The following is a 14,980-nucleotide window of genomic DNA, read 5'->3' as shown; positions in this document are numbered from 1 at the left end:
ATTAAAATTGAATTTGTTTTTGGAAATCATAGAAGCTTCATTCACTGGGCTAAAGAGGAGAGGGACCATCCGGATTGTTATCAGCTCACAGTTCAAAAAGCCAGCATCCATGATGGCATGGGGTTGCATTAGTGCATATGGCATAGGTAGCCTGCATATCTGGGAAAACGCCATTAATACTGAATGATATATACAGGTTTTGGAGCAACATGTGCTGCTATCCAGATGACGTCTTCTTATGGGAAGGCCTTGCTTACTTCAGCAAGAAAATACCAATCTGCATTCTGCATGCATTAAAACAGCATGGCTCTGTAGTAAAACTCTCTGGGTGCTAAACCGGCCCACCTACAGTCCAGACCTTTCATCCATTGAAAATATTACGAAACTGAAATACGACAAAGGAGACCCAAACTATTGATCAGCTGAAATCTTGTATCAGGCAAGAACAGGACAACATTTCACTTTCAAAAGTACAGTAATTAGTCTCCTCAGTTTCCAACCTTTTACAGAGTGTTGTTAAAAGAAGAGATAATACAACAGAGTGGTAAACATGCCCCGTCCCAACCTTTTTGAAACATGTTGCTGGCATCAAATTTAAAATGAACATATATTTTTTTAAAAACAAAATTTCCTTTTCAACATTTGTATGTTGTCTTTGTGCTATTTTCAATTAAATACACAGTAGGGTTTACATGATTTGCAAATCATCGCATTCTATTTTTATTTATATTTTACACAACATTTTTGGAAATACCGTTGTAGTATTTTATGAAGGATGTGAGGTTATGATATGCTACAATGCTTTATAAGAAAACAATCGCACCCAGAACCCCAATAAATGACTTCAAGATGATACATGCTATTCAAAGCACTTATTTTTTATTGACAGTATTACCTTCATTGTGTAGCAAGAAAGGCCTACAATTTTAATCTTATACCAACCACCATCAGACATAATTCAATCAGCAGGCCTCTCTGAACTTTACATAATTTAAAATGTCACTGTCAATCTTAATGGCAAGTCTTGCTTTAGAAGCACATTTCTCTCTTTAACTTTTTTAAAAGCCTTAATATAACAAATACCTAATTGTGTATTTTTCATAAAAGAAACTTATTCTTTTAATCAGGCGCAAATCTGACACAACGGAAAACAAAAACATTTCACCAACAATGAAAAATATAGCATGAATAAAACATAATCTAAATAAACAGGACACATTATCATTACAAAACAAGTTTAAAATTTAAACACACCAAAACATTTTCATAAAGGAACATGGTGAGTATCGATTTGGGCATGTGGAGGATGACTGTGTGAAGAGACCAGTCTAGTGAGTATTGTTGCCTTATTAATCCAGTGTTTATTCTGGGCTTAAATCTCACATCTGTAAGTTGTCCATATGCAAACTTCAGATTCTCCTAGTGTCTGCAAGGATTTTTCTCTGTGCACTCTAGGTTTCTTACTTTCATTTAAAGAACTTGTTTTTACAATGAACAGCTGTCTAACTCTAGTTATTTTCAGATAAGTTGTTTTTTTTAAAAAAAACTAACTTTGAACTTATTAGTAAAAACAGAAGTCTGAATAATTACCATTAGTAGCCAAAGAGGTTCTTAGCCAATTCCATACTCTCAGAAAGTTCTGTATTCTTCTCTCGTACAAGTCTCGTGTTGATTCTAAATATAAGCAGGAATGCAAAAAAAACTTTTTACCCAACACACTTTCTAAACACAATTTATTCTATAAATAAATTTGTATAGTCCACCTGACATACAAACTACGCAAATATATTTATGATTTTGGCATCCCATTAATGTACTAATAATAATTAATATCCATCCATCCATCCATTTTCCAACCCGCTGAATCCGAACACAGGGTCACGGGGGTCTGCTGGAGCCAATCCCAGCCAACACAGGGCACAAGGCAGGAACCAATCCCGGGCAGGGTGCCAACCCACCGCAGTAATAATTAATATGATAACTGGAAATTCTTATTTTATAACAAAATCAATGATATAAGGAAACTGCACAAGAAGCTGCAAGATAAACAAACATATCAATTCTTGTTTGAAAATGTTGTGTTCACTTGGAAAGTTAATTTCTTAAATACTTTAATATTGACACATCAATATGTAGTAAAACATTAATATTAACATTCATTTTCTCAGCAGTTCTAGCTGTGATCTTATTTCTACAAAGCCATTAGATTATCTCTAAGAAATACTAAAGATGGTTTGTATATAAGATATTGTAATGGATTTGACCACAGACTCAGAGTGTCATGGAGCTGAACAGCAGCTGAGCACTGTGCTAGCAGAAGGTGTAGTGCAATATGTTGATAAGACATCTTGGCGGGAGAAGGAGGGGTGGAAGTCAAGCTTGTGGAGTGGCACCTGTGGGAATGAGATATAAAAGAGTGGCGTGTTTCAGGGCCGTAACAATGGAGCAGAAGATGAACAATGTTCAAACCCAAACAAGTCCGGTAGTGAGTAAAAAGAGATTTGTAGTAGTTTCTTTTATTTTCCCTTTGAAGTAGCAAAACGCTACCAAGATAATTAACACTAGAATCCCTGAAGCCTATGAAAAAACTTTAATTCTTTTGCACCTCCCCATCAGCATCTTTTGTTTTGTAAATGTGTCGATCAGCACAAGCAACAACTAGTCTACTGTCCCAATCCTCACCCCCACCTTGACGGAGCTCAACTCAGGCAAAAAGTTCTCCCAGCTCAGGCCAAGGCTCCTTATCTGCGTGTGAGGTGCTTGGAGTTTATAGGGTAAATAATACAGTATATCATTATTTGGAACACATGCATTTCATGTGTGTTTTATGTCTACAAAGATCAGGGTAATTGTAGGATGAAAGGAAATGCGAGGCAAGAAATGCTGAACACATACATAAAGCAGAAAATTTTTCCATGTTGTATTAATAATGACGTGAAGCGTATAATGTCTGAAGACTTTAGTCCAAATATCAAAGTAACGTGTAATTTTATTCAAGAATATCAGATCCAAACACTAGCGTGGAAAATTGCTCGCGTACTAAAGTGACTTTAACTGCAGATGAAAGTTTTACTTATGGTGCCAAGCAGAGTTGTGCTGTGATGTAGAGCAGTCTATTAGCCAGCAAAAGCGCTGTGAAGAAGCTGTCTTTTGTTACAGTTCTGCCTTTGTTCAGTCTGATAGCTGTCATGTAACATTGTACCTTTGATTGCTGGTACAACAAATAATTCTGAGTAGGTATCAAACACAATACCAACTGTGGTCATCGCTGCTCTTATGAAAAGAATGGAGATAAATGCCATCAACTCAGAGTGGGAAAGGCAAGTTCGTTGTACCACGTGAACGTCACTGAGAGAATAAAACTGAATAATAAAAAAAAGCACTAACTTTTACAAGTAGCCAAAAAATGAACACCGGGTATTACAGACTCAAATCAAATGTTTGTCTTTATTATATTATTAATAATAATATTAGCAGCTTACTACTCAAAACACCAAGCACCAGGATTTGAACCTGCAACCTTCTGGTTATAAGGCAGCAGCTCATACCTTCGCACCATCCAGGAATGCATAGTAGCTTTCTGTCGATTGACATTTGAGCTTGGGTTTGTAACTCATTGACAGCAACATGTAAATTTAATGATTTTTTTTTACTTTGGTTATATTCTTGAATAAAAGCACACATGTTCATTTGATATTTGGGCTCAAGTCTTCACACATTATATACTTCACGTCATTATTAGTATAACATGGAAAAAGTTTCTGCTTTAGGTATGTGTTCAACATTACTTACCTTGCATTTCCTTTCATCCTAAACTTACCCAGATCTTTGTAGACACGGAACACAAATGAAATGCATGTACTCCAAATAACGATATACTGTATTATTTACCTTATACAACTCCAGACACCTCACACGCAGATAAGGAGCCTTGGCTTGAGCTAAGAGAATTTTTTGCCTGAGTTCAGTTCCATCAACAGGGGGTTGGGATAAAAGGCTGCTTGCTGCTTGTGCTGAACGACACATTTACAAAACAAAAGACCCTGATGAGGAAGTGCGAGGAAATGTAAGGTGGCCCAGAATTATGAATTTTTACGTAAAAAGACACAGATATAACAATATAAGTGCGGTTTTTTCAAGAATTTAACCAAAGTAAAAGAAATTGGGATAGGGTATGACGTGCACACACACATATACATCTACTTGGCTGGTGCTGAGGTAAGACTGCTGTCTCCAAGTTAAGAGGTGGCGGGTTTGATCCTGGGGCTTTTATGCGTTAACTGTTTTGAGCAGTGAGTAGTTATTTTATACTACTATTATAGAATAAAAATATGCATTTGATTTATTTGAGTCTGCAACAGCCAGTGTAAATTTATGGTACTTGTAAAAGTTAGCATTTTGTTTCACTATTCACTTTTACTCTCTTAGTCACATTCATGCTCACCCTGATCTGACGCTATTAGTTTTCAAATAAAGATGTACTATAACAGAGGATGAGGGTTCTACATCGGAGAAAGAGAACAGAAGCCTTCCCCATAAGAAACGTCCACTCACACATAACAACTCAACTGCAACAGGCGTAAAAGTGAAAGATGGCACTGTTTGGATGCATCAAGAGGTTGGGTGTCGCCCTTTATATAAAAGATGCCCATGTCGATCAAACACAGGAAGCTCTGCAGACTACTTGTGACTTTATGCTGTAGGAAGATAAGTAAATAAATCACATTTGCAAAACAAACGATGCTGATGAGGAGATGCGAGGAAATTTAAGGTGGCCCATAATTACAAATTATTTTGTAGGCTTCAGGGATTCTAGTGTTAAAATCTTATCCCAATCTATCCTCCTTAGACACTGCTGCATTTGCTCAAAATTTGCCCTGCCAGAGTTAAACTTAACAGTTTTAGTGTCTGTGTTCACACTCTTCCAAAACACTGAGAATTAAATTATATTATGGTCAGTTAACCCTAGTGGTTCAATAACCTCTACACCGTCAATTCTATCCTGATTACTACAAAATACTAAATAGACAGGCTTCACCCCGCATTGGTGCTTTAACATACCAAGTTAAAAAAAAACAATCACTGATTACTTCTAAAAAGTCCTGTTCTTGTGCTCTGCTATTTGCAAGGTTATCCCAGTTAATATTTGGATAGATAAAGTACCCTATGACTATAATATCCCCCTAAAAATTTGCCTTTTAATATTACTAAAGTATTACTCCATTTACTTTTACATTCACACGTTGGGTTAGAATTTACAACACTATGCATTTTTTACACTATTGTTTGTTCCTCCATGTACAGTTCTGAACTTGGCCTGTCTTAAACTCCCTGCTACCCTCATCCCCTAGCTTAAACAATCCTCGACTAACCTACTCATACACCTCCCCAACACATTGGTGCCCCTCAGGTCCAGATGTAACCCATCGCGGTAGAACAGGTCCCATCTGATTCAAAAGGAGTCCTAATGCCCCATAAACGTATACCCTTCTGTCCAGAACCAAGATTTGAGGCACATGTTAAGCCTTCTAATCTCCTCAGTCTTACATGGACTGGTGTGTGGCACAGGCAGAACTTCAGAGAAGACTACTTTGTTAGTTCTGCTCCTGAGCCTGGCACCTAACTCTTTAAATTTGGATTGCAAAACTAACAGAATACCTTTACGTATGTCATTTGATCCAATATGGACAATGACAACTGGATCCACCCTTGATCTTTGCAAGAGTATATCCACACTTCCAGGGAGGTCTCCCACCTGTGTACCTGGAAGGTAACACACAGTTTGTCTCTGGAGTACACCTGCAATTCAATCCCCCCTAATGACCGAGTCCTCAACTCTCACTACCTCTTTCTCTCTGGGACCTGGTGTTAAGGTATACCGTTGGGGCTCCTCATCCCTGCCTACCACCTCAGAATCTTCAGAGACACCGTCCAGCTCAGCAAGGACCTAAAAACTGTTTGACACTTCCAATTCTGGTGCTGATTTCGCCAGACAGTGTATACCCTTTACCTTACGTCTTGTGACCGTGACCCTCCTATCTCTACCTCTCTGGTCTGGATTATCCTCCCATGCCACCTTACGGTTGCGCACTGTCTGACTAAAGGACACCTAGGCCAGGTCCTCCAATTCTCTCCTACAATACACGCCAGCCAACTCCTCCTCCAGTTTGGCAACCCTGAGACTGAGGTGCTGGATCAGCTGGCATCTCCTGCAAATGTAGCCGTCATAGAAGACTGGCTTCTCTAAGCCATCTAAAAAGTCTATCATCAACAGGACTATTAGGAATACGAGAAACAATAATCTGAGAAATAAAAATCTAATTTTCTACTAAAACAATAAGTGAAGTATAATAATTTTACCTGTTTGGTGACTCTGAATGAATTGTGCAATTGTACAGTTTTTAAAATTGGTCACATTCTGGAACTTTTTCACCAGCTCCTTTTGTAGGGCAAGCAGTTCTGGAAGAAACTTAACCAGTTTAACTTCAGATTCCTATTATGAAACAAAAAGAAAGTATTTTTCAGTTGACAAGATTGCAAAAATCTTCTTTAATGCATGTTCTATTAACGTTGCATACAATAACTGAAGATATTTCAAACCACACATTTACAAGTCAAACCAGTTCTGGTTTGATAGTACCTTTCTGATGCTTATTTTTGTCAAAGTAGAATAAGTGACCACAAGTATACAAATCTGGACTGGATCACATTAATGCTGACCTCTTGATCATTAAGAGGTCTCTATTACCAAGTGAAACAAAGCAGATTTCTGCTTGCTTGTGACACATTTGTCTACCCTTCCTTTAATGTAGCAATAGCTATTCATAAAAAATACTTATGTAAAATTTTCTGAGTGCTGTCATTTAACCACTTGTTGAAACTGGAGAGTGCAAAAGTGTTAATCAAATAAGCTAAATAGAATTTTCCCTGAACTTATTAAATAGAATACAACATTACTCTGGCTATGATCTCAATAGATTATTTGCTCAACTGCAAAACTATTTTCAGGTCTGATAAAGCTTTCATCATAAGCACATTCTCTACAGTACAGATAGCTAGCAGAAGAGAAAGGATGTACCGTTCAATTTTTTCCTCTATGGAATGCTCCATTTTCTCTAGCTCATAATTCACTCTCAATGTAGTGTTCTTTTTTGTTGCTGTCAGTCTGGCATTGCAGCGATTGTTCTTAAATTTATATAAAGTGTTTCTGTGTTTGTGTGATCGAGACATGAGATGAGATGGAATCAAACATTCAAGATTTAATTAGCAATCTCTAGAGTTTCATTACTAGCAAAAGAATAGAAAGTTTCAGAGTTAAAACCTTTGGATATTTTGTTTTAAAGTATTTAAAGGGGATTTATATAAGTTCTTTATTAAACTAATGAAACTGACATCTTTGTTTGTGACAGCAGAGCAGACTCCTCCAAGCTTTGATGATATTCTCTTCTGGAACAAGCAAACACCTGGACATTTATTCCTATTATGTACCAATTGAGGAATGCTTGTCTAAAATAAATTGAGAGGAGAGGACCAAAGCAACAGTATTCATGTACTGTGGTTCAGCACATTAGGAGTTCATAGCGTTGGGAGTTTTAAGAATAAAAACAGTGCACTCAGGCTTCATGGGTCTAGGGGCATGCAGCAGTAAAGCTGAGTGTCCAGGGAGTGGTTGATGAGGAGACTGGGTAAATCGCATTTGCACATGAAGGCATGATTGGTTGAGTTAGTTTCTTCACTGACACTCTGAATGGCATGTTTAAGACAAAGAAGACAGTATAAAAGCAACCTGAGTGGGTTAGTGGGGAGATTGAAAGAAACCAAGGGTCATCAAAGGCAGAATTGGAAGTATAACCCAGCACTGTGTTTAGTAGGAAGGCAGTCAGTGGCCCTGTGAGGAATCAAGGGGAACGTTGGTCCAAGGTGGAATTTCCCCTGTTTAGCACTTTGGAGGCATGGGGAAAAATCAAGAGGACTCCCAGAGATCATGTAGATGACAAGGAGGGCGCATGGAAGATGGAGGCTAAGCTCAGAGTGTCCCTATGGATGCTAAAGATTGGTGGGTGTCCCCAATCATCTTCCCCCCAGCACTTCCGGGTGTGGCGGAAGTGCTGAGGGCCAGGGCTCCAAAGCCACCAGGGCGGTCGCCCCCACGTGGTCTGGGGGAGGCATAAGCCCTACTCTGGTCCTCCTGGGCATCACCCCCAGCCACCTCTGACAATATATATACATACTGTATATTACTTGTCTGTAAAATTAGAGTGGTAATTCAGTTAGTATGCTCCACTTTCATTTACAAGAACATTTTCTGGAGGTAGCATAGTTTATTTAACAATATTTTAGTAAAAAGTGGTGTGTTTGGCATGTTGCAAGTACATGACTGCATAAACGGACATGTGAATCATGTGACATAAGTAATGTGAGATTTTATTCACAGACACTTTCATACTGTCTGCTGCTATCTAGTGTTGGTCACCATAGACTCCTTTTATACCATAAATTATGTTATTTCTGCTCCACATGAAAACATGAGATTAAAAATTATTCTCATCCATCACTACAAACTACTTGGGGTAAGTTACATATGTCATCTTTGGATGAAGTACATTTCTCTGTACTGAAAAAATGCTACCTGTAAACCACACATGGGAGTTTTGCAATAACTTCTCCAAATTAACTGTGCCATTTTCTTTCTAATTTAGATGGTTTAATTGAGCTAAATGTTATTTAAATGAAGGCAGTTGTTGAGTAAATATGATTTTGAATTAAAATACTGAGCAAAATGCACCACATTTTGTTAGAATGAAGCCTTGAAGATTCCAGGCAACCATCCCCCCCCTAATACCTGAACTGGATTAACCAAATGAATGCATGTATGTATTTTAACATATCACCCTTCCACCCATTTTCCAAACAGCTTTCAGTTTAAGATCACTGAATTCCAAGAGTACTGTACATGAGGTGGAAACCAACCCTGGATTAGCAGAGTGTGAGAGATTAACAAGACTAGGGGTTGTTGCCCCTGCTCGCTTCGCTCGCCCAATCCTGATACCCCTCCCCATGGGGCATGCAACACATCAGCCACGTCACGTCTCTGCTGCTCACGCGTTGCACACACCCTGGTCGCTTTGCTTGCCCAACAAATCATCAAAACTATCTGAAGGCAGAATGGAGGGAGGGGCACAGGCCAAACTGTCTAAGAATTGATTGAGAAAAAAATTGAAAAATTGATAACTGATTAGGAGAGGGACTGTGAGAGGAAGAGAAACAAGGGGAAGGATTTGAATACTTGAAACTGGGCAAACTGTTCTACTTGGTACACAAAATATAAGCCATTTAAAGAAATACTCAGTGAAAATTGATAATTTTTGTATCTGTTAACCATGCTGGGCTGTTTGAAGTGATAGCAGAGAAAAATTTTTATCTCATATTTTCATGTAGAACTGAGATAACAAAATTCCTGATACATCTGGCTTTAATGTGGCCCAAAATTGAACAAAAGCAAACATTATCAAAATTTCCAAGAATAAATGTCATATTATTCATGTTGTATAATGCAAAATGTCATTTACCCACTCATATGCCAACAATATCCCACATATGTACTTTTGCTAATATTTTGTTAAATTTACCATCCTTCCACTTCCTGACCTGCTCATCCAGGAGTTCTGCTTAAGATGGAGTCTTTCCCAGCAATCATTAGGCACAAAACAAGAACAATCCCTTGTAAATACTACAGGGATTGGATGGGCAACACAATGAGAAAAGGGGATGGTTCCTTACCCAGACAGGAGGCTCAGAGCAGGCAAATGGGCATCCTGACCAGGAGAGAGGAAGGAGCCAGACCCTTTTATGGTCAGGATACTGGTCCAACCCCTGTGGTATTTACACCCTGTAAAGGGAGCCAGTTTATTGAAGGGTGACCAGAAATGCACACTCCATTTCTATAAAATCATCTTGCATATGACAGTAAAGTGTTCTCAAAAGCTTTTGAACCGAAAATCCTCCTCCACCCTCAGAACATATAACATGTATTGCTTGGCTCTTCATTTTTTTTTACATTTGTGTATTTACATTGTTTAATCCTTCCTAATGTTTATTTATTTAGTAATCAATTCTTTTTGTATACAGTATACCTTCCTGGCATTATGCTGCATGGTAGGTGTCCATTAATATTTTATAAATAAGCACATCTTTAACAAAAGGAATAACTAAATTCTTGTTTACACATTGCTTTGGAAACATCTAATGAATAAGAAATATGCCGCACTGGGCTTATTTCAAAGTTCACGTCAAAATCTGTACAAAATGTACTCACACCAGTATGAGATAATATATGTTACAAACTAATAAGAGAAAAATGTGTGTTATGTATTTATTACTTACCTTTTGTAGGAACTTCCACAAAACAGGAAAGCAGTCTTTGCCATTTTTCTGCTCAACAATGTGTGACAAGCGTTCTAGTGTAATTTTCTCTCTCCAGTTCCAGATTAAATTACAGTGAGTGACATTGTCATCTGGAAGTGTGGTCATGAAAGCTTTGGGGTTCCCATACACAATTTTTACTACAGGATTCGAGTAAATTCGTATATCTTTTGTAATCACTTCATTCACCTCCTGCAACTGATGATCTACTCTCTAAAAAAAATTAAAAATATTGGTTTGATGTGGTCTTTTTAAGTTTTACCATTGCACATTAACACTGACTCTCTAAAAAACTGAGGTTTCAATACAATTAATTCTGTAAACTTTACTCTAATATGATGAACTGTTGTGAGAAAGTCTGTGGATTACAGACATCCAACTTTTTGTAATAATATCACCAAGGATCTAAAGTTCTAATATCTACAAGTTTCATTTCATTTCACTGTAAAATAATTCTTACTTGGAGTATGCATGCAATAATATTTGTAGCAACATATTTTTCCCAGTTATTTCTTGTTTCTTTGGTTGTAAGTGTCGGGTCAAATCCTGCATGCCCTAATAAAAAGCAGAATGGCATTTAACTAGAATATAAAGGTAAAACATTCAACATACTTAAACGTTTCACTTAAAAACAGTGTACAGTGCATTTAGAAAGAATCCAGAACCTTATACTTTTTTACATGTTATATTGCAGCCTTATGTTAAAATCATTTACATCTTCCCCCCTCATCAAGCAACACTCTATGCAAAACAGAATTTTAGACATTTTTTCAAATTTATAAAAAATAAACAAATATACAACTGGAATGGGACACAAAATGGCTGATACTACTACTACTCTTAGATTCTGTAACAGCATTGTTGTTTTATGTCATTTTAGTAGAGAAACAAAGGAATAAAGGACTTACAACAAATCATCAGTTATACATTTGCTACTTAAAATTAATCATCTTTGATAATATGAATTGTACTTTTGCACTTTTCTGTTTAGAGGCATGACACCACAACCTCTCATCTGTCTCTTTAACAACCTACTTTGTGATCCTGATTCCTGTTTCCTTCTTCATTCTAAAGCTAATTTGAAATCATTGGCTTTGTTTCTTTATAGGTTAAATGATCACTTTTTGCCAGATCTCAAAACACATCTTATACTCTCGCTATTGCTACCTTTATTCTTACAAAATTTACTTCTTACACTCTTCCCATTTAGCATCCAGAGCATCAAAATGAGCAACAAATGCCTTAATCTCTCTAACTAAAATCATTAAAAATCAGTACAAGTCTCTAAACAAAAATCAATATAATCACCCATCTATCAAGTAACAATTACCACCAACTTACACATTTTTATTGATAAGCATATTGCTCAGAAAAGCTCAGACTTTAGCACCTTTTAACAGGACTAGTCTTAAGTGTCGTGAGTAACCAGGAAGAGCAATTTGTCTAGACTGAACTGTGTTCTTGCAATAATCAAAAAAGGCTAACTGTGTTCTATAGTACTTAAATGGCATCAATGTAACAAGAACCAACCACTATACAGTTAATACTTGATTTAAAGAATATCTACACTCATTTTGTGCTTTTCAATGATTTACACACCATAGCTGTGAATGGAGACATATTGTACCCCAAGTCTAAAATTACAAATATATAGTAAGATCATTATTGTGACATGTACAGAGTACAGCAGAATTCCTAGTTGCATGTGCTAATCATCATGTAGAACATTACGACTCTACTGTCCCAATGTTATCAAGTACAGTATACTTCTGTCTTCCTTATGGCTGCTGGTTGATAACAGTTTAATAATCACTGTACTTTGAATTACTTTGTAAACAAAAAAATATAGCTAGCAAAATACTAAATACAATAAGAATAAACCCAGTAAGAAAGAGCAGAAGTACATCATAAGATGTATTTTTATGGGTTTATTATTATTATGGGTATATATATTTAAAGATATACAGTACTCACCAAAAAATCACTATGTATTAAGAGCTTGTAGTTACTTACAACAATTGTGATCCATTAGGCTATAAAGCACTAAATGAACAATGTTTGAGATGTCATCAACACTTTTGCCTAAAATTCTTGTTAGTTGCTCCATGTCTTTTAGCAAATGGTCAACAAGAAACTTATCAGGTTTTGGAACTGCTGGTTTTATAATCTGGGATAATGACTGTTAAAAAACAAGCAAGAAAGGGAAAAGTAAACAACTATAAACTTAATAAAATTAATGTTGGTTAGCAAAAGGCACGGTGGTGCAGTGGTAGCGCTGCTGCCTTGCAGTTAGGAGACCTGGGTTCACTTCCCGGGTCCTCCCTGTGTGGAGTTTGCATGTTTTCCCCATGTCTGCGTGGGTTTCCTGTGGGTACTCCAGTTTCCTCCCACAGTCCAAAGACATGCAGGTTAGGTGCATTGGCGGTCCTAAATTGTCCCTAGTGTGTGTGTGTGTGCCATGCAGTGGGCTGGCACCTTGCCTGGGGTTTGTTCCTGCCTTGCGCCCTGTGCTGGCTGCGATTGGCTCCAGCAGACCCCCGTGATCCTGTGTTTGGATATAGCAGGTTGGATAATGGGTGCATTGATGGAAAACTATATGTATATAAAATGTAAATGCTTTTACTCAAGTTCTCCTCTTTTTTAGGATCGAAAGACAAAAAATACTTGAATTTTAAAAACAAAAGTGAAAGAGAAACTTTTAAAAAAGGGAATCAGAAGCTTATTACCTAATGTGAATGAAAATATAAAGAAGAAAGCTAAACAAATTTGTCACCAGGCAAGCTTTTGCAAAATATCTATCTATCCAATCTTAAACCTTATAATCCCAGTTAAGGATCTTAGAAGCCTACACTGCCAGTACTGAGAACAAACCTGAAATTAATCCAGGAAGCAGGGTTGTCAGATGTAGAGTTTTCATGTCAAATTGGGCTATTTTTGAAAGCGTTGTGCGATGGAAAATTTTAGAGGTGTGTGCTTTTTTGTGCTATTTTCAAAGTGTAAGCATGGGAAAACTCCAAGGAACAGACATCAACAGCAGCAATACTCCAAAGGGGACTCAATCAGGACATTGGCAGCACCAAAACAGCCCCTAGTCGTCAACAGTATAATTTATTCGGTTGGCCCAGTGTGCCATTAGTTGGGGTTTTTTAGCTGTTGTGGATGTCAGGGATGGGAATATTTCCAGGATCTGGCAACCCAGCCAGGTTGGTAGGCACTCTCATACACACATAACCAACTCTTGTTCCAATTTTCAGTAGCCACTTAACAAAGAAACATGGTTTGTAATTTTGGGAAAAAAGTTGCACTACACACAGTCATCATCTTGCCCTTCAGCAAATAAAGTAGAGTAAATTTCTAAGCTGTGTAAAAGTTAACAAAAATGTGTTAAGACATATATATATATCATTGATATTTTAATATATTTAGCACAGAACATGCAAATATATCATAAATGAAAATAAAGCAATATTGTTATAAACAATTTTTAAGTGTATCACTCAGTATGAGGAGAGATGGTCACTTTTTGCCTGAAGATTTTCTTACCCATGCAAAGGCCCTTTTAAAAAAACATACTCCCAAAAAGTATTCACTGTGAAAATCTATTTTAAAGCCTTTAAGAAAAGATTAGACAGCTGTTTTTGAAAGTTACCTCTTACTTACAATACCAATGGTTGGCATGATATACTGTATAACACTAATATTCATATTAAACATTTTCTACAATGTCATTTATTAAAGAAATAACACCAAAAAGATCTTAGAAATACTTTGTGAACCTTACATTGAGATCCTGTGACACTCCCAACAGCATTGACATATGAGTTAGTATACGCAGCAGTATAAACTCCCCAGAAGACAGCTCTCTTGTATCTGTGACAGCACCATTTAATCTATTTTGAGGGTCTCCAAGGACATGGCCAGTCTGGGTTCGGTCACCTCTGCAAGGAAAATACCAGACTCATTACACATTAGCCAGCATGTACAAACAAAATTATAAATGCAGTTTTAAAATAGGTAATGAAACAGACATCTATTTCCACCGTGTTCTTACTCAAAGTTTTAATGTTACTAGTGTTGGTGATGCTCTACCTGGAACAAAGGCAGCACCATAATCCACTAAGAATTCAGTTAGCAAGTAACATATGTAGCGTGCGGCTGGGGCTCTTGGGAGGACCTGGGCAGCAAGCATGGCCAGAGCGTTACCTCCCCCGGGATGCTAGATGGCAAACCCCCTGGGTTGCAGGGGTGCCTCAGACTCCCGCAGGGCTGCATGGGAGTTGGAGTATGGTGCAGCCCTGTTGGGATCTGCAGGCGCCGCCAGGGGGTGCTGCAGCAGGAGCTGCTGAGCCCTTATGGGCAGTTCTTCCGCCACACCTGGAAGTCCTTTGCAAGTCCTATTATCTGCCTTTTTTGATTAACTGCGTTTCCTGGCAGTTGTACATTCGTCAATTCTACCATAGACAGAAAAAGTAAAGAAGTTCATAAATCCAGGTGTAGTGGGATCGAAGATAAGCAGGGTAATTTCTAATGGCAAGTGAATGAATAGTGTGAGATCACA

General features: G+C 37.6%; 1 protein-coding gene across 1 annotated transcript in view; it reads right to left on the bottom strand.

The window, feature by feature from the left end:
- Nucleotides 1-14,980, bottom strand: part of LOC114664444 (E3 ubiquitin-protein ligase rnf213-alpha-like) — a 282,755-nt gene that overhangs the window by 13,154 nt on the left and 254,621 nt on the right. The window contains exons 41-46 of the mRNA XM_051918957.1: nt 14,204-14,360; nt 12,436-12,601; nt 10,883-10,977; nt 10,384-10,635; nt 6,361-6,493; nt 1,591-1,674 (exon numbers count right to left, since the gene is read on the bottom strand). Of these exons, the coding sequence (XP_051774917.1) occupies nt 1,591-1,674; nt 6,361-6,493; nt 10,384-10,635; nt 10,883-10,977; nt 12,436-12,601; nt 14,204-14,360 (887 nt within the window). The remainder of the gene's footprint in view (nt 1-1,590; nt 1,675-6,360; nt 6,494-10,383; nt 10,636-10,882; nt 10,978-12,435; nt 12,602-14,203; nt 14,361-14,980) is intronic.

This window comes from Erpetoichthys calabaricus, chromosome 14, assembly GCF_900747795.2.
Source record: "Erpetoichthys calabaricus chromosome 14, fErpCal1.3, whole genome shotgun sequence".
Taxonomy (NCBI): domain Eukaryota; kingdom Metazoa; phylum Chordata; class Cladistia; order Polypteriformes; family Polypteridae; genus Erpetoichthys; species Erpetoichthys calabaricus.
The sequence above is the reverse complement of the archived record's forward strand: the minus strand, read 5'-3'. Positions and strand labels throughout refer to the sequence as shown.